Source organism: Trichosurus vulpecula, chromosome 4 (genome assembly GCF_011100635.1).
Source record: "Trichosurus vulpecula isolate mTriVul1 chromosome 4, mTriVul1.pri, whole genome shotgun sequence".
In the NCBI taxonomy this organism is placed as follows: Eukaryota; Metazoa; Chordata; class Mammalia; order Diprotodontia; family Phalangeridae; genus Trichosurus; species Trichosurus vulpecula.
In genome coordinates, this window is record NC_050576.1 from 42,514,661 (window position 1) to 42,540,233 (window position 25,573).

Sequence of the window (25,573 nt, forward strand, 5' to 3'; positions counted from 1 at the left end):
CATGTGCCTACCAGGTCATCCAAAATGTTCTTTCCCTAGGCTATCTCTAAGGGGGTTGAGGGAGCCGTGGTGGATACTGGGCTGTCTCAGAACTAGTAAACAAACATCTCAAGGATACGACCGAATGAAACCTGAATCCTCTGCAAACATTATGAGAAAAAGAGGGGAGAGACAGGAGGAGGGAATAGAGAGGGGCAATCATAGGAAAAAACAAAATAAACAGACCACACTATAGACCATATCAGTACTTAAAACTCACTGGGAAATGGCTTCTTCCCCCATTGAAGATGGCCATAAAATGAGCTCTGGGCTCCTGTCAGCTAATGGAACCTGCAAACAGGTACCTGCAAGGTTCAAAGATGCCATTTCCTTCAAAAACCATAAACTGTGTGAGAGAAAAAAAAGATCAACATCGGTCATTAGACCTTTTACTTTAACATGCTTTTCATCAGTATACGGTATTCTCCAAGTGGAAATGGGCTGAGGAGCTGAAGCAGTCAAGATGATGAATACTTGATAAATATATATCTGTATCTATATGTGTGTGTGTATACTATACAAAACACACACACACACACACACACACACACAGCCTAATGGCTACATAGGAGAATGTAGTGAGATGTTTGCTATTATCAGAATTAATATCCTGAATGGGGAAAAACACTCTGTTTGAAGCCTTACCCCTGTACTTCTGCCAGAGATGACATGGTGAAGTAGTTTGAAGAAAGCCTTACTGGCAGAGTGGGAAAACACAGATGACACCTCCCCTACCCAAAACAAATAAAATGAACTTGCAGTCAAAGCATCAGAACTGAAAAGTCTTCAAAATACAGGACAAAAAAGAAAAGTGTTTAAAACCAAAAACGGTTTGGTATTTTCCTTTTAAGTTTTTATTATTTAAATACACCATACTAGGAGCAAATGTCTCTGAAAATATCACAAATAAAAGATTTGTCTTCATTCAGCAAATTAGAAGGGGGGGGGGCAGAATTTCTACATGGTAGCTTCTATGAGCCTGACTTTTTTTTTTCCAATTTTTCCTTTTTTTTTTTGCCATGGGAAGTAGCAACATTAGGACAAAAAACACTTACATGCATACATACATTGTATTTTACAGAGATACAATAAAAGTGTTTGTGTGATTGAGTATCACAAAAGCCACATCTCTTTCCTTTATCTCATGTTCAGTTTGGATTGAAACACATTTCCTTACGACACCTAAATATACAGAGAGCAAAGAGAATGTTGTTAAGGAAAAACACAGGGTACAAACTCCGGCCAGTGCCCTGCTAATTGTTAATGAGGGTAGAAAGCAGATTTGAATGCTTCTTTTAATTAGCTTCATTAGTCATTTCCCTCCCCCACCCCAGCCCCCTCCCCCCCAAAGATGTCCTCCGGTGGATCTTTTTTCATATTCTCTACAGTCTCCCATTAGCCCAGGTTCATGGAGTCCTTAATGCTCATATTCAGTCATTTTAATACACCAATAAATGTGGGAAGGGCAATCAGGAATAAAGAAGGTGCAGTGGTATGAAGCTGGCGCTGGGGCTAGCTACAAAGGTGACTTGTCTACTGGAGACACATGGGATCCATCTGGGATGAACAAAATTTGAGATGAAGGCACGCATTCTGCATTACTCTGACCTTTTAGCAGACCTGGAAGAAATAAAAAAATGGGCATCTTAGCCAAAACGCTAAATGTGAGAGATAGGAAACTCAAACACGACTGCTTTTGTCTTCTCCACATTCACTAATCCCCTTTTATTAGACTACTTTCCAACTGTGACTTGATTGAAGCTTTCTACGCTACTTACTCAGGCGCTGGAGAGCGAAGGCATAACATTTTAGACAGATTTTACTAGTGGGGAAAATGAGACAAGAAATGGACTTTCAGAAAGTTTCCGAGTGATGTCCTCTCCAAGGAATGGCTTAAATTGGACAAGGATGGGCTCCCCTTTCTGAAAAATAATGACAGAGGATGCCTTGCCCTCCACTACAATGGTTCCAGATATTACTTCTACAACTATAGCAAGCCTCATGTCTAATGACCTATGGATATGATTCTTCGATTCAGATTTCTCATCTGCTATGTTACTTAATGTTACATAAACATGGCAATACATGAAGTCAAACCCATGTGCTTCCACACTCAATGTGTTAATGAATTGTGATAATTAAAAGTGCCTAGCTCAAGAGAAATTTGACTTTCATGGGGAAGTTGGAAATGATCATCCACACGGTCTTCAAATACAATCTGTTTGCAATTACCAAAATGAAATAATATATATTAGGTTTTTATGGTTTTTTAAACGACATTTTGAGCTTCCCAGGAAGTTTTCTTTTCACCCTTTCCCTAAGTTACTAAAAGCCTGAGGTCTATTAGTAACGGCAACCCCCCACTTTCCAGCTAATTAAAGTGGTGGAGGCTGAAATCCCCAGAGTTGAAGCTCAGTGTGAGAAAGGTAATTTGTCTGTCCAGAACAAAGATTAGGGAGCAGCCAGCAAGCATATTTAATAAATGAGCATCCAATGTCCTCCACGATGGACACACACCCGCACGCCACCAATTATATAACTACAAGAGAATTGCTGAGTGATATGGAAACTAGGAGACTCTAAATTTTCCTCTAAGTGAATGGAGGGATGAAATCTAACTCCCGTTTTATTGAAAAAGTATAGATACGTTGATGCTCCGTACAACGGTCTGATAGCCTCACTTTTAAGTGGAAGGGGGAATCGGGTAACAGGCAGCGATTTACAGAATACTATGGAAGGTATCTGAGTGTGTTCATTTGGCCCTATAGACAGGCTATAAATGTTCTCCTGAGGATAACTAAGCTTCCTTTAAATGACAAAGCCCACAGGGTTTTTTCCTTTCTTTTTTTTTAGGTCCTGACACACTAGCACTCTGACATTTCACTCAAGAGGATGCATCCGATTTAAAGGCTTGAAATAATTTTTCTTAGAATACACAATCAATGATGCAGAACTACACTGGAACTAAAAAAAAAGAAGACTCCAAACCCTGTGGACAGATCTTATAACATAGTGGAACTTTAAAGGGGCTAAGTGAGTTGATGTATGTTTTCTACACAATAAGCAGTCTTTAAAAGACAATGTTGAATTAATCAGCTTACTACATCCATATATGTAGTGTGCATATACATGTGTGTATATACACACACACACACACACACATACATGCATACATACCTATAAGCGGTGGAAGTGCAGGTAGGTTTTATGTGTGTATTATATGTGCTCAACATGTAACTGGACTTATAGTCTATGACAAAATAAAAATGGCTATTTTCCTACATGATAAATATAGGGATAGAATAAGGAACTCTATAATTAGGCTGTTACCTCTGGAAAAAAGAGAAGCTACAGAAGCTAAATTTTTTAAAAAAAGAATTCCTAAGAATTTATGAATGCCTCCTTAGCTTTCTTATCGATGTATCTGAAGTGCTTTGCAAACTTAAAGTGTGATATAAACACGACTCATTGTTATTAGTTGTAGTATTAATAATGGTGGTGATGAGAAAAACGGGCATTTGTGATATACTCTATTTGCCCCAAATTATCACCTATGAAACCACTACCTAGTAAACTGATTATTTTCACTACCTAGTAAATGGATTATGTTCACAACATACAGAAGGCAAAAATGTAAGATAATTCTGTTGACAGGGAAAGGGCTTTAATTAGTCCCCAAAACAGGCAGCTGTTCAGAAAGTATCTAACAAGTGCATACCCTAAAATTCTCTTTCCTTATGCTTTTTAAGCACTGTTTCCTTTTGGGACCCTCTGTATGGCCTTTTCTATTTCCCAGGCTAAAACAAGTATATTGCTAGGATTAGGTTATAGGTTCTATTGTTCAACAGAAGTATTGCCCAGTTTCCTTTCCTGCCAATGCCAAGCATGGAAAATAGGAAGGATGCTATCCAGAAATACACGCATGCATACATACATATACACATATGCATGTGTATATATATGTAGGGTTGCGTATATATATGTATATATACTATTTCATAGGAAAGATGCTATCCAGAAATATCTAACAGAAAGCCATGTTTCCCTGCCACTGCCCTCTTCCTTCCCAAACTCTTCATCTACCTCACTGAGTGTGGCCGAATTCGGTTTAATAAGCCGGCAAAGCAACACTGAGACCTTCTCTTTTTTCTCTTAAGTGTCCTCTCCCTCAGTGCTTGGTTGGCGATGGGACTGCCTCATTCTGACCCGCTTCACAGGCCTGGTCCAATTTTCCATTTCTTCTCTACCTACTCCATTCTTCACCATGCATGATGGCAGAGCTATAACAATCATTTTTACGCTTTGCTAAAGCCAGGGAAAGAAATGGGATAAAACTCGTGATAAACTTAAGATCCCATTCAAAGAAGAAATTAAGCTTTTACATTATGGTAGAAGGAGAGGGAAAAAAGGAAGCAACCTCTGGATTCTTGGAGCACATTTCCCTTTTTTTTGCTACCCTCTATAAACAGGAAAGACTTTACCTCTTTTTTGAAATGACTATCTACAAGTATTCATTTAACAAATTCATTGCTCTCTTAAGAATGCACTCTGAATTTATTTCATTAAAATTCACAAACCATATAAATCTATGAATTGCTGCATTTATTTGTATTTCCTTGAAGGGGAAGCTTTGATATCTATTTGCCAATATTAAGTAGTTACAGTTACAAGAATTAGGACTTTCGTACTTAGCTAAAATGCTATCGAGTTTCCTTGATCAACTGACATTGTAATACAAATACTTTCATTTACTCAGTTTGTTAATGTTTGCTTTCCAAGGCAGAGACTGGAGCTTTAATTCAATTTAGTTCATAACTTAGGTGGGGGGAAGGAAAATATAAAGTCATTATACCACAGTGGTACCTTTATTTTTAATGGCTACATTGTATATATATATTTTTTAAAAGTGGCATCTCCTCCCTACATTCTAAAGAAGACGACCTTGGCATTCGCCTTTGTAAGTTACAGGAGACAAAGAAACCTACTATTTTCCCCCAGACTTTTGAAGCTTGCTGAATTCCTCTTTTCAGATAAATGTTATTTTTCGTGATCCTTGCAACAGACATTAATGAAGTTCCTATTGTAAATCTATAAAGAATTACCAAGTGAAGTGTGCGCTTTTTGTTTCAACGCAATAACTCAGTCCTATGCGATTGCCTGGGTTAATGATGAAAAAGTCAAATAGACTATCAGAGTTGATGGAAAAATCTATCACCAATCTGAAATTAAAATTCATCTGTGGTCAATAAGATTTAATATCCATGCAAGTGGCGCTGTAAAGAGCAAATGAATCAGTGTCATCAATACATAATCAGTATGAAATATGATGTGAATAAAATTATGTGTGAGACTCGTACATTTCACTCTTTTCTGGACCAGTGTGGAATGAACAGTCTCTTAACTGAAGGTTGACAGTAATTGTTACAAATTAAGCACAGCGGTTATCAAAATGCACTCGCTTGCATAGCTGTAAGACTTATTAAAGAGATTAAAATAGATCTCAAACTATCCAGTTCTAAGGGTGCTGGACAACTGTTGATCGGACCATTTTCCTCTGAAATGCCTTCTAACGTGCCGTAATTTGTACCCCTATATAATTTACTCATCTATAAGTATGGACCAAAAGCTTTCAAGTTATGGATCAGAAAGAGAGATACATAATCTTTAATGGCACTATTAGGGGTGCAGAGAGCTTGGAAAGACTAAGAACTTTGTTTTAAATGTCATAACTTATTCAAATTTATGAGCCTACCAATCAACAGAAATGCTCTCCTCCGGTATTACAGTATGTTTTGTAAAACTGCTATTCTAAAAATAAATCCAAAGCAAATTGGGGAGGGATGGCAGGTGTCTAGATTTCAACCATCAACATAGGGCTCTTTTCTTCATGACAAAGACATGTAGTCCTGTTTACAAAGATTAAGGTTCTAATTTTCCTCCCATGACTACCTCCAGCCCTCTTGTTTCCACATCTACAAAGGATCCAATGGGATCTGATAATTAGTAAGTTTCATATTGGGCTTGGTTTTGCATGCCCCAGGCCTCAGGGAAGTTGTAGCTAAAACCAAATTAAGACAAGCAGATTTCCCTAACAGGCATCCCTCCACCTCAGAGTATTTGCATCTGGTCACCCTGTTTCTGAACACCAGTCCTGGACTCTCATCTTCATCCCTTACAAGGGTGATACAGAAGAAAAACCACAGCCTAGAAAACTCAAGGTTGGAAGAGGCAAGCTGTCCCACCTTGCTCTAAGAAAGCTCATTAGTAATTGTTGGGTATTCACCTTCTGGTCTGACAGTAGTGGATTGCTTTGAAGTGAATTCAAATGACCATTGATGAGAGCTGTAGGTCTATCATGTTCACAAAATAAACTGCCGTTGATGTAGTGAAACCGGTCTCCCGGGACCAGGCGATTCCGGCAGGTAGAGCACGTAAAACACTGGAAAGGAAAGATAAAAACCATTGGAAACAGGTGTAAAATGGAAGTCTTTTGGTGCCGAGTCTAGAGCAACCACTCAAGATGGGGGCATCTATCAAGTACAGAAACACTTGAGTTTTAGTTTTTGTTTCTGGGTTGTTGTTTTTTTTCCTAATAGGCAATTCCCAGGGATATCAGCCCCAGTGCAATGGAAGTGTATGTTGTGTGCCCACACAGGTAATAATCACACAGGGACCCCTCCCATGGAAAACACCTTCATAAGATCTACTATTCAGAAGGGTTCCCTTGCTAGTCACAGTATACAGACAGGAGCAAAGTTTATACTAGGTGAGTACCCCAGATAAGAAAACAATGAAATACAACAGCCAGAGGGAGGATGAGAGGGGAGCCAAGTGCTACCTTCAGATGATAAACGTTGCCTTGCGCCCGCATGACAAGCTCACTGGCAGGGATGGACTGTCCACAAGCACTGCATGCCCCACTGTTCCCAAATAACCTGAAACAAAGGTGATGACAACCATGAGTGTTTCAGCTACGTCAAAGAACTACGCCCCCCCCCCAATCCTTCCCTACTCTCCAGCCCCACCCCGAAGTTCTTTTTGAGGCACAGTCCTCAGAGTTCTGCAACTGATTTACATCAAACAGGAAACCCATTTTGGGGGAGGGGATTGACTAACTTCTGCCCACCACACAGGAAGAGGAAGCACCGGATTTAATCAAAAATATTGACTTACACCTCTAGCAAATACAAAAGAATTCTGTACTACACACATTTTTATCAGATTACTGAGTTCATCATAAAAAAAGGATTCAATTCATGACTGGAGTTTAAATGCATTGTGTCCTTGAAATTATATGAAGAACTCTTTTGTACTTTAATCATATCTTGAGATATGAGTCATCAAAAGGGTTAAGAGGATTTGATTGTATATCTAAGAAGACATCATGCTCAGTGTATTGAAACTCCAGTAAACCTCCATCAGGGAAGAGTTTCCATTAGAAACTCTCTGCTATCCAGGTTGATATATAATGTGTATGGGTTAACCTTTTCAATCATGGTGTCAACACTTAAGATTTGCCTCTGCTCATCTCTTTCATCCTAACCTTCTCTCTCTCTTGATAATGAAATGCTTGCTCCAACTTCCCTCTATCTGCTCCTGAGTCCACAATTTAGATTACTTCATCTCTGCTAGCAACAAACTGAATGAAATTTCGATTTGAGCAGAAAGTAATTTACCGGGATCTGGACCCATTTGTCATCATATCTCTCTGGGTGTTTGCTGTATCACTGCAGTTTTCCTATGCAATCAAATGAGACCACAACATCTGCCATGGGGGGGTGGGGGTGGAGGGAGAGGGAGAGGGAGAGGGCGGGGAGGGGGAAGAGGGAAAAGGCTGTGGGAGGGGGGAAGAAGAGTACAAGGAAGTGGAGCTTCGAGCGTACTGAAAAGAGATACATAATTTTCTAAATGTGTTTAAAGGCACAACGAGGGATTTTAAATGAAGACTGAACTTCCACTTTCAGAGAGTATCCACAAGCTGGCTTTTTATTTCTTTTGATCCTTCCTTCTTAAAGATCCACATTTTTTTTTAAATCAAACCCAAATGATTCTACAGTGGAAGGTGAGGATTGGAACAAGTGGGCAGGGGCACAGACCCACTTTCAGAATGGGGTCACCAGGATTTACAAATTAATGTATAGGTGTCATAATAAATACTAATATTTGCATTTCCTCCTTGTCCAAATAAAGTCATAAAATTCTGCTGGTGTCAAAACTCGAAGACGTGTTCCTATAGAATACCCGTAATCTGAATGATTGCAGCATGCCTCTGTATAAAAAAATAATTGCTTTGAGTTTTCAGAATCTGGTCTTGCAGAGGAGGCTTGTCATGTTCAAACTACTAATTTGCTGTCGCCACTTTATTGAAAATAGCCTGTAAGTTGTTATTAAATGTATCGACTGAACGACAGGGAGAGTAGTAAAACTGCCCCTTAAGATGGCTTTTAATAGGAAGACCGAGAAACAAATTTTGCAGCAGCATCGATTTGAAGAGTTCAATCAAAACTCCATTTCAAAACTAATTAGTCTGAGATCCACGACACATTGACACGTTCTTGCAGAATCAGGAATGGTTACAAAGAGAAGGCTAGAATAATACACTAGCAGGACCTCCAGCCAAAGGACAGCCCTGCCTGGAAGCTTGGGGGCCACGGAGATGGTTGGGGTCTAAAGCTTGACCACTTCAGGGCTATTGATGAAATCCTACTGGGTTTTTTCTTTCTTTCCTTTTTTCCCTCCTTTGCCCACCCTCCCCCACCTCCCAGAACTGTATTCTCTTAGGCTCTGGGTGTCACCATCAACAAACTTTAAAGAAGGGGTGGGGGGCAGAGAAGAGAAATAGCACGAGGGAAGAAAGTATGGGCAAAGGCCAGGTTTTCTCACTCCCCAAAAGGGAATGGAAAAGAAACAAGTTTAGGTAACAACAACAAAAAGTTCAAAACCTGTCAGTGTGGCAAAATACATGATGGGGACTAAAGGAGATTGGGGTGGATGGAGTAGGGGTGGGGGAGCGACTGGGAAAACAGAATCTTAGAACCGAGGACCAAATATCCTCTTATGATGAATGTGAGCTCTCTATAAGTATTTCTGAGAACAAGAGTCTGTAATTACGGCTGCCACCACCCCCAACAGGTTCACTCGTACCACACCATCTTAAAAACACACTTTCCCAGCACCGATCTGATTGTGCTGCCTGAGTGTTCATTTATTTAACAATTCACCCTGAGTAAAGTCAGCTGCACGTCTTTGGCAGCTAAGTGTATTTTAATAATCCGTGCAGTCATATGTAATCCAAAAGCTTTTCATACATCTTATTTTCCCCAGCACTGCCTCCATAACCTTTCAGAGAACAATCAACCCCATCCCATCTCCAATCACATGATGTACAAAAGAGTAGAAAATTATAGTTACAAAGTTTGGAAATGACTAAAATCTCCTCGTGGCTAATGCACTATTTAACAACATATTAATGCTCGCGGAGATTGTTCGAGGCCCTGTTTTCAGGGAGGCCTCGAGAGCCTAACAGTTGATGTCTCTAAACACACTGTACATTGTCCTCTCCCCCTTCACCCAAGATGAAGGCGACTATTAGAAACTCGACTTTTTTTTTTTCCTGAAAAGTTTTTTTTTTTTTTTTTCCCTGTGAGGCTAGAGAGTTAATTATCTAACCAGGGGGACTGTCCAGGACAGTGTTTGATTTAAAAGGCTCGAGGCTTTAGGTGCTCAATTAAGTAGCTATCGGTCTCAGACTGGACTTTAATGGGCTCTTTTCTCTTTAACTCAAGCTACGGGGAGATATACCCCAGGTCAGGCTAATTAAAGCCAGGGGACTCTTTAATTGTGATGACAGAATCGGTTTCAGTTTCCTTTCTTTGGGTCCTCAGTCCAAGAAGGTCGTTAATATTTCAGCATTTGGGCAACGCAATCCATCACAAACATCAAGCGGTCCCTTATATGGAAAAGAAGAAGCCTGAGAAGAAGAAATCCCCCACAAGCCTGCATTCTAAAGGTGGTTCGCTCTTATTTGGAGAACTCCCATGTAGCTGGGTCCTATTTGTCAGCTCTGCCCCCAACTCTCTCCCAATGACGTTAAGAGATGGAGAAGAGGAGGAAGGAAGGGGGGAAAGATAGTCCTATTTTTAGTTTGGTATCATATCTCAGCATCCTCTTGGAAATCTGATGACCAATAGCTGGGCTCATTTTCAACTATGTTACTACTTTAAGGAGCAAACATGTAATATTAAGAGATTCCTGGAGGTGTTTCCTACACTGAGAGGCAAACGGGGGCAGCATTTCTAAAGGGGGTGGCAAGCTACCCGTTTCTACCTACAAGTAAATATATCAGCGACCTATCAGAAGAGAAAAATGCACATCTACAGCTACTGATCCAAAAGCAATTGGTTTTTCTGCAAGTTCCTATATTTAATCTAAATTCTGTACTAGCTATATCAAAATGTAACAAAGAAACGCAACACAGATATTATGCCTGGAGCCAAGTCCATTAAAGGTACTTCAGAATAACTAGAGACCGAGCACCTTAAAAGCCCCAGAAGCTATTGATACTTAAGAGGGGGGCTGTGCATAATGGCAAGTGCTGCATTAGAAAGAGGGGGAAAAAAATCAGCCAAATTACGCTTGGTTAATTCAGAGTAACAGATCTGCCCCCAAGTGAATTGGAGGCCTTGAATTAATTCTGTTATGACAAATCAAGATAAACGTTCCCCCTAAATTGCATGCGATTTAATTAATTTTTGAGATCCTGGGTTTTTTTTTTCTCCTAGCTAATAGTTCACATGCTACTATGCTGTCATTGTGCTTGAGTGGGCAGACTTCAAAGTGATATTAAATAACCAACTATTAGATTTACCTAGCACGTCCTATTGGAAAAATGCCATTTAATTACCTAGCCTGTTCAATTAAAGGGACAGCATTCTCTGAATATAGCAGCTTGCTGTTGATTACCAGGGAAATGAACTCGCCTGCCTGGCGGCTCCTAGGTTTCTACCACCGCTGTCCCTCCCCCAAACCCCAGCCCCAACACACACAGACACACACACACCCCTCGGAACCCCCTCCCCCTGCTGCCGCTGAGGCTGCTGCCGCCGTCTCCTCCCTCCCCCAGCCCCCTACCCCGCCCCGCTGCACGGTGCAGACTGCGGCTGCGGAGAGCCACGTGAATTGCAAAGAAGGGAGCACGCAGCAGCGAGGCGATAGCTATTCTCCAGCGGAGCTCCCGCCCTTTTGCTCGCCCCAGGCCCGGGGCGTCTGCTCCGCTCCACCCTGCACCGCAGCGGCGGGAGCGGCTGCAGCGCAGCTAGAGTCAGCCGTCGGGGCACGGCTCGTGCGCCGCCGCCGCACCCCCAGCCCCCACTTGGCCTAGTTCATCGGCCTGCAAGCCCGGTTAAGTCGGGCAAACCACTCAGGCCAGGACCCACACACAGCTTTCCGCTGTTTTTCCTTTCCCTTTCCCTCCCCCACCCCATAAGCCCCACCCGCCTCTCCCCCTAACTTCCTTCTCCGAAGGCAGCAGCGGGACCCACAGGAGGAGGAAACGGGGTGGGGGGAAGAGCTATGGGGGTGGAAGAGCAGGGAGACTGAAAGGGACCAGGAAGCACAGGAGTCCAGAAGCAACTTTGCTGCACAAGATGGTGGGGGCGTTTCCAAAATCCCAGGACTAGCAAAAGATGGGGGGGGGGGGCAGGTGGAAAGACAGAGAGTAGGCTGGCCTGGGCCCCTTTAAGAACCGTCGGAATAACAGCCCCCCCTCAACCCCACCTCCCCAACCTCCAGACTTCCCCTCCCTCTCTTACAGGCCAATTTTGTTAATTAAATGTTTTGTTTGCAACGGGGCTCTCATTCATTTCGGACACGTCATTCCGAGCAGATCTAAGCCAGAGACCAGATCTCATTAGATAAAGCCCATCAGAACTAAGAGAAAATGGAGGAGCCTCTAATTAAAGCTTTTAATTGTGTGCGGATTCCCGGCTGCTGGCGGCTGGAGCTGGGGCTGCGGCAGCTTTATCTGAAATCTTGAGAGTGAGGGCAGAAGCCCCGTCCTTACTCTCCACCCAAAGGATCCTTAGCCTTAAAAGAATGGGGGGAGGGGTCGGCAAGGTAATCCATCTCCCCTCCACTTTAGCTCCCCTTCCTTCCCACTCGGGCCGCGCTAGCTTGCCTGCCTCTCCCAGCTTGCCCACGAAGGTAGAATCTGCTGCTTTTAGCCAGCTCTGGGTCGTTTTCAAAAGCCACAACCTCAAGACAGTTTAAAAGCCCCTTAATAAATCGCTCTGTGGTCCCAGCCCCCGCTCAGGAGAGCACCAGAGTCCCTTTCACCTGGCGGCAGCCGTTTTAGCTGATCAATCCGCTTTTCATTTTGTTATTCACGTCTAATTTTCCCCCAGCGACTCTGATTAAGAGCGGTGCACATGGATTTGGCCTCGGATAAGGGAACTGACAGCTCTTCAAACTGGGGGGTGGGGAATGGAAGGAGAGGGAGAAAAGTATAGGTCAAGTCACTTCTAGATAAACAAACTCAAACCCCACCCCCAGGAGGCCTGGCCAGAGTCTCGCTGAAACTGCCCAGATCCATTCTGGAATTTGGGTGGGTGGGTGGGTAGTAGGTGCTAGAAGAGGTCCCTGGACTTCTCGGTTTGGAGTGGCAAGCTGAAGATTTTGAACTCTTCAGAGTCCAGCTCAATAAATGAAGACTTCGACGCCCTTCACAATTCTCCCAGTAACATCTAAATATTCCTTCGAGTAATCCAGTTTAGTTCAAGTTTCAGTGAATGCCTCACTCCAGCACATGCTAAGTTAAGTCCAATTATCCAAATCCAGGGAAAAGGGGAGAAAGTCATTAGATGGAAGAGGGCCATCAACTCTGGAACACCCAAAGCTGATCACACTCCCTGTTCGTAATTGCAGAGAACACGGAGAAAAGAAACAAAATGGGCATTCATTTTCGGCCCCTATGAAATAGGTCTTATGCCTGAACTTGCCTTGGGGAGATTCAAATGGACTGGAGGCATCTTCTCTTTTTAATTAGTGACAATCAGAAGAAAGGTTTGCTTGGCGCTTTAGAGGGTTATGAAACTGTACCACCATTCACTGAATCTGAACAGTTGTGCCTCCTTTTCCCCCACTTCAAACCAAACCTCTTCTTATCCCCAGTTCTGCTCTGTTTAATTACAACACAGTCAGGCTTATGGTGTTGCTTGGATGGAGGACCAGAAAAGCATTACCACACTGTGGCCCCCCCCCCACACACACACCCATGTGCTGATTTCCCAACATTTATTGCTGAAAGGACATTTAGTAACTACCATACTGTCACTTCCCTTTAAAAAAATTACAACCCTTTTTTTTTCCTATATTCCTTTCTTCTATTGAGTCCATTGAGAAGGCAAGCACATAGGCCGGAGGTTGCATTATTAAAATAAATAAAAACCTCTTAATTACCCCCTTCATTTTAAACTAAAGACAACTGAATGAACATTTCCTTATTCATGCTCAGTACATAGTATTTACATCCTTCAAGACCTAATGGAGAATAAGGCCAGGGCTCTAAAAAAAAAACTTTTAAGGTATTACAAACCAACTGATTGCTCCACAAGGAAAGGAAAAAGCAACAACTTTCCTATTAACTATTAAAGGAAGAGGGGATAATACTTAAGAATACCCCCCCCAAACATTTAAATAGAATGCAATTCATCCTAAAACTGCATTTCTCTTATGCCAACCATGGTCTTTTTTTTTTTAATTACTGCATGTTGAAATAGAACACCTCCTAGAAGCATTCATGTGCATCAGTCTATCAAACCATTTACTCAAATTAAATGTGTGTAATCCTTCAAATGCCTCCTTTCAAATTAATGAGTTTAAGGAGCTTGAGTTCACCTGAAAAGATCCTATAGGCACCTGACCTCCTGAATTCTTTCTATTAATTGCACTGAAACTTGTTAGAAAAGATCATGATGTTACTACACATTAACTGAAGAATGCAAAATTAACAAATTTCACAGTTCTTTTTTCACAAATCTGTTTAGAGCACTAGGGTGGTGGGTACATACACACACACACACACACACACACACAGACACCCAAAATAAACAAAACAAAAAAAAATCCTGACCTCTTCTTCAGGAAATATCAATCTTTTCTATACTGCAAACCTCCCAAGATTGTAAGCTCCTGGACTCTATATAACAAACAAGCAGTATAAAGACAAACATTACCACTAGATTCTTTGGCTACAAGCAGAATTACAGGCCTTTACCCTGATAGTTAATCAGTCTTTTACAAGGAGTATAAAGAATGAGTCACTCTCTTTCCACTCAAAAAAGTTTAAAGGTGCTTATGTAAATATTATAATTAATCAGATACCACCATGGGTAAGTCACTTCCCCTTAACTAGTTTTATTTTGAAGCCAACTGGGTGTCCGTTGTTTCTGCCCAACCTTTAGGAAAGCAGATTAGACTGCCTTTTGATTTTTGTTTATTTTTAGTGGGGACTCCTTTTGGACTGGCAGCCACATGAAAGAGATCAGGGGGCCCCCACGGGTCTTCCCCCTGGGCCTCCCACTAATAACCTGAAGCTGGGCACCAAGAGACATTCTTACAGAGCGTGGGGGTTCACAGCTAATTTAAAATAAAAACTAGAAAAGGAACAAGAAAGCAACCATTCTAACTTCTCTTTCCGCTGCCAACTCAACCTCCTTTTCTTCTTTCAGACCTTTCACACCAGTAAAGGTGGTGGGGAAGCAACAGTTGATTGTGGCAGGTACAACTTCCACCCACCCCCCCAACTTTGCATTCCTGGGACTCTCCACCCCACAAGATCTCCCAGACATGCAGCATCTGCTTACCTAATGTAGTCATTTCTGCAAAGGATCATACCGCTCTTGGTGTAACAGGACGTGCCAATGTCCCCAAGCTGAGCCTGGCAGCAGGAGCACTTCAGGCACCGGCTATGCCAATAGCTGTCCATGGCATAGAGTAGGAAGCGGTCGGCGATCTTGCCCCCGCAGCCGGCGCACCTTTTCCAGGAGAGGGCGCCCGCCGTCACCGGGGGAGGTTGCGAGCTGCTGCCCGGATTCACCATGGTCTGTAGGAAGAAAAGGGGAGAGAGACACAAAACAGGGAAGGGGGGGTGGGGTTTGAATCAAGCGGCTGATCGCCCGTGTGAATGTGTGTGTGAATGTTAGAGAGTGTGAGTGTGTGTGTGTGTGTGTGCGCAGAGGGTCCTAATTTCCTTTCCCCAAAGGGCTGCTGATGAGTAGGGGACAGGCTGGGGAGGTAGGGTCAGCAGCGGTGGGGAGAGGGAGGAAGGAAGCGGCACAAACCAGACCCTCTTTCAAAAGCACTTTTCCCAGGGCTCGGTTCCGAATCCAAGAGGCTCCCTCTGAACTTTGCTGAGCAGCCCACACTGACAACTTCAGCTTGGCGACTGTCAAAAGTCTTCTAGCGAGGGAGGCTCCGCAGTGCGATTCCCTCCTTCCCACCCACCCACTCTCAACTCCCCGCCCCCAGCCTCCGCCTATCTCCCCCCACCCCCACCTCCGCACGCATCTCGCCCCTAGCAAATGAGGGTCATTTACCCCACCGCCTCAGCCCCAATCCCAGCAGTCGAGGCAGGAGGACAAGCAGAAGCAGTGTGGACAAGTTAGCAGGCAGGGAGGCCGAGTCCAGGCTCCCCACCCCCCCGCAGCCCCCTACCCCCATGTCATGCCCAACTCTGGGGAAGTGCAGCTGGAGCTCAAGTTGGGAACACTTCAGTTTCCTGAAAGGGAGGGAGAGAGGGAGCAGAGGGAAATAGAAAGAGTGGGGGTGGGAGGGGAAAGGGGGATGGAGGATGGGAGTGGGGGGAGAGGGAGAGAGGGAAAGAGTGCAGTGTGTAAAGTTGCGAAACTGGTTTTTCGGATTTTTTAAACAGCACCTTTCACATGCCATTGTGGTGACGGCCATCTCCCATTATTGTTCCAAATCTCATTTCATTCTGAAGATCAATGAGTGTTTTCTCTGGGTTTTCAGGACACCGGCCAGAATAATAGATCATTGAACTTTAGGACGCCTGTTAACTTCCTATACAAACACACTCCACTTTTGTCTCGCTAATCTGCCCTTGATCAGTAATTTAAATGCTAAAGCTTTGTTCCATCAAAAAAAAAAAGGGGGGGGGGTAGGGAGAGAAGGAGGAGGAGGGAAGAACTTTGCTGATAATCTGAGAACGACCAAGGGATACACTAGTTAAATTCGAGCTAGCCAGGCTGTCACCAAAAACGGCTTTTAAAAAAATTCCCCCACACTTTCTAAATGAATGCCACAAGAGAGGCAGCAACTGGGGGATAATATAGGAATCAATTTATAAAGCTTAGACTAAACCGATTAATTTGTGGCCTCCGATCCCGAGTCCAATAAACTCCTAGTGTTCCTCCAGTCACTTATACTATAAAAAGATCAAGTTAGTTACTGCCAATTAAGCAGCATGTTTTTGTCTTTGTCCTTTGTAAGCCGAGTGTGTGTACTCATACCAAGGCTTTGGGCCATCTCCTAAAGGCATTCAGACTGATACCTCCGAAGAAAGACAGCTAACTTTTTTTTTGCCTGCCCCTGGCCCAACTTGGTAGCTGGCAAGAGGGGAGGGCATCAAGAACCAAATCCCGGGGTTCCTAAAATAGGCCGATTTTTAAACACATTTCCTCCGAAAGCGTCCCTGAACGTGTCTCTAGTGACCACACAATAAACCAGAAAGAACTCCACCAATTAAGCTGTAACAAAACCCCGAGACTTTGGAAACAGGACCACTCTAAAACCCATTAGCATTGCATTTATCCGAATGCATCATACCTTTATGTAAATTGATTTATCTGATGCATTTACTCGAGGAATTGCTTTTTGTTACAATTTCAGCCCTAACCCAAATGAATCTGCATTTCCTGCCCAGAGTCTTAAAACTGTTTCCCTTTACGTTTTAATCGCTTTGAATTCCTTTAAAATGGGGGGGGGGGGGGTTGGGGGGAGGGAGGGAGAGAGAGAGGCGGGGAAAGATTCCATGCAGCTTATCCTGAATCTTTGGTGAGAAGTAAATATACATGTATGTATGTGTGTATATTATATATAATGCGTCTGTATTATACATGTGTGTATATATACATATAATTTTTTTTAAGGAAACATTACACTGAGCAAAAGCATCCAGTAACCCCATTAGCTAAAGCTCTTAAGGACAAGCAATACCTTAATGCTGATTAAATCTAAAAGAGATGATGAATCAAGGACTGACCAGAAACTGACTCCCCAGATAACTAAGGACGGGCCCTCATCAAGTTTCATTTAGAGTTGGAAAAAAAAAAAAAGAAAAGCTTTTAAGTTAAATAGGCTTATATTCTAGTAATTACATAGCCGAGCAATTTAGGTCCTGGGACAGAGTCAGTGAAACAGAAAGCAGAACTGGCAGCTAGAGGCAAAATAAGCCCCCCTTTAACAACGTCTCTGGTGTTTTTTAATGGAGACCAAGGGAGGGACAGGCGTAGAGCTGGCAATTTGTTGTACAAAAATGGATGCTTAATTCATGTCTTGATTTTAATTAGGTGATTCACCGGATTTCTCCTGGATTGAAACAAAAGACTTATAAGCCAAAAGGAATTTTTTTTTTCTTTTTAAAAAAGGACACCGATAGAAAACCCTGCCCACTTTGATCCCTTCTGCCACTGTTTCAAAAATAGTGTTTACTGGGGGGTGAAGAGGGGTTGGGGGAGGAGGGAGGCAAGACTATTTTTCCCCACCTCAATTCATAACCGAAACAGGCAAAGCCTTTCACTTCTGGGCTGGAAAGGCGCTCCCCCCCTCCCCCCCACCAAGCCCTCCTCTTCGAACAAGCCCTTTTGTAAGCAGGGACCGCTACAAAGCTGACGGCCCTGGTGCTCGCCTGCCTGCCGGCCTGCCGGCCTCCTGCTCGGTCCACCCGCCTGCCAGCCCGCCCCCCAGCCTGCCTTCCTCTATAGTTTCAGACTCTCTCATTATCTGAGCCGACGTATTGTTTACTTGCAATTTGGGACGGTGAAGGGAAAGCAGCCAAAGAAAACAACCACGGTACAGGACACCCCCCCTTCCCGGTCCCCGGGCCACCAGCACCACCAAACCCGCTGCTACCAACCCCCAGTCCTGCCCCCCCACCCCACACACACACCTCCCTCCCCATCTCATCTCCCCAGCAAGTCCGCTTACCTGCTTCTCCCCTATATTGCAAAAGGACGGCGGCGGCGGCGGCGGCTGCGAGATCTCAGCGGAGCCGCTCGTTCGGCTTCCCCGGGGCTGGTGGACTGATGGAGCCGGATGGATAGATGGATGGAAGGAAGGAGGGAGGGAGGGAGCGAGTTCTTCTTGCAGAAGTGGAGTGGACGGGGGGAGGAGGAGAGGGTGGGACAAGGTAATCTTTTTTCTTTCTTTCTTTTTTTTAATGCGCGGCTCTATTGGTGGGTCGGGTGCCCCCAGTGAAGTGGCCGCCCGGCCCAGGAGCAGAGGGTTCAGTCTCAGTCCTTCTCTTTCTCTTCCTCCTCCTCCTCCTCCTCCAGCTTCGCTCGAGCAGCTGCAAGGCTGGCTGGTTGGCTAGCTCTCGGGCCCCCGCGAGCTGCTCGGCTTCAGGCGCGGCGGCGGCGACTGCTGCAGTAGCTGCTGCAAGTTTGGCAATGTGGCTTCACTTTGTATATTCGCCCCCCCCTCCCGGCCCCCCCTTCCTCCTCCTCCTTCTTCTCCTCCTTCCTTCCCTCCCTCGCTCGCTCTGGTCTGGCGGAGGCGGAGGCGGCGGCGATTGCTGAGATCCAGAAAGCGGCGGCAGCAGCAGCAGCGGAAACAACAACAGCCCGGGCGGGCGGCTGGGTGGCTGGGCGGGCGGACAGGCGGAGTCCCTCGCAGGCCACTCAGAGCAGCCTTCCGCAGGAATGCAGGCACGAGGAGTGGAGCGAACGGAGCTGGGGGCAAGCCCGACGGCCGGCTCGAAGCAGGGCTGCTGCTGCTGCTGTCCGGGCTGCTGCTGCTGCTGCCTCTACTGCTGCGGCCGCTGCCCGGCTCGAAGGCGGCGCTGGCCTCTCGCCCGCTCGCGCTCTCCCTCCGCGGCTCTTACACATGTGTTACTGACAGAGCAAAATCCCAACTACTCTCCAGCTCAGCCGCCGACGTCAGCGCCCCTCAGCCACTGCGCGGCCGGATTGTTCAGGCGGAATAATAAAACCTGCCAATCCGGGGGAGGACAAAGGGATGACTGGAACCGGAGGCGGGGGTGGGAGGGGGGAGGCGAAGGGGAGGGAGGAGAGAGAGAGAGAGGTGGAGGAAAAGAAGTGGAGGGAACGAGGGGGAAAGGAAAGGGCAGTATCAGGTGGGGAACCGCAGCAGCAGACAGCAGGGACCCTCGCCGCTTCCCTTTGCTGCTGCTGCTAATGCTGCTGCTGTGCTCAGGGGGCTTAAGTAAGGAGGCTGGAAGTGGTCTCTCACCTGCCCACGCTGCCTGCGTGTCCGAGGCAGAGACGCTTACTTGTTCTCTAGGATTTTGGGGACATCACCAGTCCAGGCCCTGGGAAAACTTTGGCAGCAGCCACTCCCCTACCCCACTAAATGGGTGAAGGGGGCGTCCTCAAGCTCCGATACAGTAGTTTTCCTGTTGTCCCAGGAGCCAGGGAGGGGTGAGGTTTACTTACACACACACACACACACACACACACACACACACGTTAGCTTGGATGTCTGGGGTTCAGAAACTTAAAGGGAAGTTTTGTTAAGGGCGGGGGGGAACAGCAATCAATCATCTTGCTTTTCCCCTAAGTTTCACAGAGGACACTTTTTTTTAAGTCTCCCTTGACCCAAACATAAACCAAGGCACATAGTGCGTTCTCAGGGAATACTCAATGATGATCCTGGGCTCTTGGACAAAGCTGAAGAAATCATATGGAAGTGATAGCTAGGCATGTCGTCCTTGGCCTGCCACTCTGCTTGCTGTGAGGAGGAGAGGAACCCATTTCTCCCAGGCATCCAGAAGCAAAGTTTTGAACAATAAGGCCAGATTAGCAATCACACATGCTTTAGAGAATAAGGAAGCTCACTTTCAATATAAATCATATGTTTGAAGGCAATGTTCTCAGCATGTTAGAGCCCAGGAACACCCACAGTCAGAGAACCTGCAAGTGGGTCTCTCTCCCCTCTACCTCCTGCTGTCAGCTTCTAAAGTTTCAACTCAGGATTCAACTTTACACCGCAAAAGAGGTAATAAAAGTCCCATTTGCTGGGCCAGTCTAATTGTTAGAAAGTTATGGAGGGATGGTCCTGGGAAAATCGCAGTGGAAGGACAAAGGCCTTTTGGTAGCTGTGGTTTAGTAGATGAGTCTGGGCCTTAGTGTCAGACAACTGAGTCTGACTCCTGAGCCTACAGTTCTTAAGTGATATTAGGCAAGGCCTCTTACCCCTCTGTATCTCAGTTTCTGATAGGACTAGGTGATGGTAATTTCCTTTTGGACTATAACTTCTTATTATCCTTTTAAGGAAATGGAATGAAATCAGCCCTGTGGGATAAATTTTATCTCTTCCATACTGTTTCTGATGAGAACACAAGAAGATTGGCCAGAGAATCCAGTTAGGGCTCATTCTTCACAAGACGTGATTTTACTGTCTGCGAGTTTTACAGATTTTCAAAATTCAGGCTTCCAAAGAAACAATATCTGAATTATGATGATGCACCAAAAATAGCAGAAAATGGTTTAAAATAAACAACCTGAGTATCCTAGATTTCGAGCTAAAAGGGAAGTTATTTCTCATTTTACAGATGAGGAAGCTGAGACCCAGAATAATGCTCAAGATTATATATAGTGAATGGCAGAAGCAGGATTCAAACTCAGGTCCTAGGAATCCCCACCTGGTACACTTTTGCATTATAGCATATTGCAAAGTATACAGAGAGTTCTACTAGATACCTAAATTAACATTCTTCAATTAACTTAAAATATCACAGATGTTGAAATTTGTCATTCGGTATCAAAACTCCTAATAGTCTTAATTCCTTTACTTTGGACTGGACTTGTGCTGAGGAAGTGCCCTCAGGTTGGTATCTTCTCTGCAATTGACAGCCTTACAAGAGTAAGAAGTTGGTAAGTCAGTTAACAAACATTTATTAAGAGCTTACGATGTGCCAGGCACTTTTCTCAATGCTCAGGATAGAAAGAAATACAAATGCTTGGTCCCTGCCCTCAAAAAGTTCACATTCTGATGAGGCAAGACAACACATTAAAGTCTATGCACAGAAAATGGAGCAACATGGATAGGCTTACATAGCCAGTATGTGTCAGAGGTGAGACAGTGAGCTTAGGTCTTCCATGGTTCGCTCCGTCATGGTTATGACAGGTAGGAATGTGATCTTAAGGAGTTCAATAACATAGAAATTTAAGACAACCCTTTAAAATCGCCAAACCAAAACCCTCACTCTCTCTGTGACTATCTGATCATGAGAAGGTTCAGACAAAACTAAACAGAAGAGAAAATTCTATACACATCAAAGTAGCAGATCTTAATTTCCTAACTCAATTTTTCCCATGTAAATAATTTACCAGCATAAAAGTGAGATAACACCAGTTCATGATGGGAGGGTACAATTAAATTTAGGCCTATAATGAAAAACACATTTCAGGTATATTTCTCAAGTAAAATGCCCTCCAGCAAGGTGAGAATCAAGCAAGCCCTGTCCCAGGCTAAGGACAAGCTAGGCTACTGGAAAGGCCCATGCAGATGTGGATTCTTCTGTGATTCTTCAAGTAAGCTAAAAGAGGCCTCCTGGTTTGCTCCTGGAATAAAGGATGTTCAAACCTTCTGATCTGAGGAGTAATATTTTCACCCACAATGTGGAGGGAAGTGTTTTTACCAGCGATGTTTGTTTGCTGAGGTTGTGGTTGCATAAATACAAAAGAGATAATGGTTAACGATGTCTCTTCGGAGGCATCTGGAGTAAATCAGTACACAGTAATCAAAATCCAGGTGTACTTTAACCAGAGCGCCACCTCTGGGTAGTCTTTATTTCTGCAGCTTTAGCCTTCACAAGGACTTTCTGATCTGTACTAAAAGAGCTATTAAGGTTTAGAATCTGAAAGTCCTTTCTGGGGTGCACCAGTCACTTGAATACATCTATTTTTCTTAGTGACACTGCAGAAAAGTTAAACATAATACCGTGCACAAACACACACACACACACACACACAAACACACAGAAGTTTGTTCTTTCAAAGCAGGGAAGGTTTATCTATGAGGCCATCTAAAAATTCGAAATGATGGAAAATAATATATACAACAATAATCCCTACAGATCTAATTCATATATTAAATTATAATCTAAAGAATTACAATTTATTTCAGTTATTATGGTTTTAATTATATTATATAAATTATTATTTTTTTAGAAATTATTAAATAATTGAGAGGTAGTCTAGCATAGTAGATAAAATGCTAGCCCTACAGTCATGAAGTCCTGGGTTCCAGGCCTGCCTTACATTTTTATTAGCAATCAGATCATGGACAAGTGGGTTAATCCACCTGAGCCTCTGGCATCCCTCTAAGACTTTTAGCTATATAAACGTCATTGTGTCTGGGGAAAGATGTCTTGCATGAACAAAACCACGCTTATTTGACAGCATAAAATAATTATGCATTATCCGTCCATGCAGGTCAGAATGATACCTCCTTTTTCATCATTCAGCATAATCAACTCCAAATGAGACCAAGGGTCTCTTGCCCTAGGGCATGTGTTATGTATCCCTTTGTGTGACAGACCCCTTTAGCAATCTAATGAAGTCCATGGACCCCTTCTCAGAATGAGGTTTTTAAATGCATTCAATACATAAGCTTACAAAGGAAACTGATTATATTGAAATAGTTATCAAAATATATTTTTTAAAAAGATAAGAACCCATGACCTAGAGGTTCATACTGGAACTGACCTGAGAAGTTATGTGGTCCAATATCCCCCCTCCCACAATTCCCCTCCCCACATATACACACACACAGAGGTATGCTCAACTGAATTCTTACTGTTACTAAATTTGATTTTTGCGATCATAGGATCATAAATCTAGAGCTGGAAAAGACCACAGAAGCAATTAAGTTCCACTCTCCCCTTTGACAGACAAGTAAACTGAAGCCTAAAGTAGTAGAGATAGGATTTCGACATCTCCAAACCCCAGTTCTACAGCACCAAATTACTTCCACAAGAAATTTAGGTTATCTTCCACCACCACTTTTTTTTTTTAAGGTAAAGTACCTGGGTTCAAATTCTGCCTCAGTTACATCTGACTGATCTTGGCCAATTCACTTAATTCCTCTGGGTGTAAATTTCCTTATCTATAAGATGAAAGGGGTGTACCTCTGAGGTCTCTTCAGCTAGAAATCAGATAACCTTATGAGGATGTAAATCAAATTTAGCAGCAACATAAAAACTCAATTTCATCTTCCTGTTATTCTCCTGCTTTTCTTCTGCTGCCTCTGATCTCCTCCCTTGTTCTTTGTTGTTATTTTCCTACTCTTCCTTTTTACCTGTGATCTCCTCTTTTCCTCTAGCCGATCCTTTCTCGATGAAGGCAATTCTTCCCGAGCACCCCCTTCAGCCAGCCAGAGACTCAAGGCATCACCTCCTCTGGGCTGCCTGCCTGGACGGCTCTGAGATGGCCATGGCAGCCCCTGAGATTGATGTGGCGGCAGGGAAGACAAAAAGCCATTGGCTGTTTCTGGACAAGGAGTCTTTTACACAAAGTGCAACATTGTTGCTAAAAGACTTGTTCTTTGGAAATAACAAATGATAGAGCTGCCTTCCCTGTTGCCACCAGAGTCAGGGGACTGTGGGAAAGGGGCTTTGCATAGGTAGGCAAAGAACAAAGGCTTATGGGAAAACAGGCAGACGTGGAAGTGACTTTGCCTGGCTCAGCTTGCCTTTGGAGAAAGAAGCCTGGGTGGGTGGGGCGGAGAGTGGGAGTATCAAAGAGACTTCCAAAAAAAAAAAAAAGTAGTTCTAAAATCCAACAGTTTCTATGAAAAGACAAAGTGTTCCCCCGACCTTTCTAACTGACAACCTCATGTCTGTGAATTTTGAAAGGAGGCTAGTAAGACAGAAAAAGGATTTCATTTGGAAACAATCAAGAGACCTGAGATTTAGTCTTGGCTCTAACACTTACTAGCTAAGTAACCCTGGGTGTACCTACCCCTGCCTCAGTCTCTTCACTTGGGCATTTGGGGATAATACCTATACTCAACCTCTATTACAGTTACACTCAAGAGGCAGTGGGAGTAAGGAGATCCTTGAGTCAGTAAACATGGGTTCAAGTTTGGCCCCTGATCCGAGGCTATCCTGATCTTTCAGTGCTCGAGATTTTCCTCTGAGGCTACAGTCAGAGAGCAGGTACCCACCCATGGCTCTAGGGAGTTTCTTGATAGAAATATCCCCCTCTGACAGTGAAGTCACAACTGCAGGTTTGAAAAATTACAGTACCCATCTCACAAGGAAAGTATTTTATAAATCTTAAAGTATGAAATAAATGTGTTGTTAAATAAATCCATTCTTTATATTGGCACTGCGTTTTACAAATGGAGAAACTGAAACCCAGGAAGGTTCAGGAATTTGCACAAGGTCACAAAGTTAATAAGTAGCAAGTGGTGAGCGGGAGACTTAACTTTTTAAATATACCAAATAGCCATGTTCAAAAGAAATGATGTAGGACAAAAAAATTGTGCTGCCGCATTTACGAATAATCTGATTTCCTCTTTTTGATAAACAAAATAGATCTCAAATGAGTACCTAGGAAAGTGGTGGATAGCTGTGGAAACTCGGGCTAGTTAATAATAATTGCTAACATTCATACAGCGCTTGTTATGGGCAGAGCGCCGTACTAATGCACTTTATAATCATTCTCTCATTCGATCTTCACAAAAACCTTGGGAGGTAAATGTTATTATTATCCTCATTTTATAATTGGGGAAATTGAGAGAGGTAAAGGAGCTAAATGACTTACCCAGGGTCACACGGCTAGTTAAATGTCTCAGGGAGGATTTGAATTCAGTCTTCCTGACTTCAGGCCCATCACTCTATCCACTGAATTACATAGCTGCTTTCATATGAGTACAGTGAGAAATCAAACATGAGATACATACTTGTCATTTCTTAATTTTATTAGGAACTTAGCTTAAAGTACAGGAGACTTCTGAAGAAGGTCAAAGTGCTAATGACTTGCTAGTCATTGTCAATGAGTAAAAGAAACATTAGCCAGCATTTTGATGGACCTTAGAGGTCTACCTGGAAGAAATTGACAGATGAATGCCTTATCTTGTCGATTGTTACTGCAGTGGAAACAGGAATTTAAAATGACCAAAAGCGGTTACGGAAACCTCAAGGAAATCCTGATACAAAATGGCATTTCACAGTAGTGACATCATGGCAAAATAGGCCTTGGTTTCCTTATGCTCACCAGCTCAGAGGCTAACCTTCTATCATAAATATTCAAGTACAAAGGGATATTCTGAA

General features: G+C 43.6%; 1 protein-coding gene across 3 annotated transcripts; it reads right to left on the bottom strand.

Moving 5' to 3' along the window:
* Window positions 1-1,044: 1,044 nt before the first annotated feature.
* LMO4 (LIM domain only 4) lies at window positions 1,045-19,232 on the bottom strand. 3 transcript variants are annotated; one of them, XM_036757651.1, is made up of 5 exons: window positions 18,262-19,232; window positions 14,901-15,139; window positions 6,878-6,974; window positions 6,323-6,478; window positions 1,045-1,659 (listed from the first exon to the last, which is right to left on the bottom strand). In XM_036757651.1, the coding sequence occupies exons 2-5, from the start codon at window positions 15,134-15,136 to the stop codon at window positions 1,651-1,653; spliced, it is 498 nt and encodes a 165-aa protein (XP_036613546.1). In that variant the 5' UTR covers window positions 15,137-15,139; window positions 18,262-19,232; the 3' UTR covers window positions 1,045-1,650. The 3 variants fall into 3 exon arrangements, with proteins under 3 accessions (XP_036613546.1, XP_036613547.1, XP_036613548.1); XM_036757652.1 differs by lacking the exon at window positions 18,262-19,232 and adding an exon at window positions 15,633-15,706; XM_036757653.1 differs by lacking the exon at window positions 18,262-19,232 and adding an exon at window positions 15,383-15,451.
* Between the last annotated feature and the right edge of the window lie 6,341 nt (window positions 19,233-25,573).

What these genes read in the sequence shown, in the direction of transcription:
- LMO4 (XM_036757651.1), bottom strand. Translation starts at nt 15,136, where the DNA reads ATGGTGAATCCGGGCAGCAGCTCGCAACCTCCCCCGGTGACGGCGGGC. An exon ending in TGCAGAAATGACTACATTAG is followed by an intron (nt 6,975 to 14,900) that starts GTAAGCAGATGC and finishes CCTTTGTTTCAG; the next exon opens with GTTATTTGGGAACAGTGGGG. An exon ending in GCAACGTTTATCATCTGAAG is followed by an intron (nt 6,479 to 6,877) that starts GTAGCACTTGGC and finishes TTTCCTTTCCAG; the next exon opens with TGTTTTACGTGCTCTACCTG.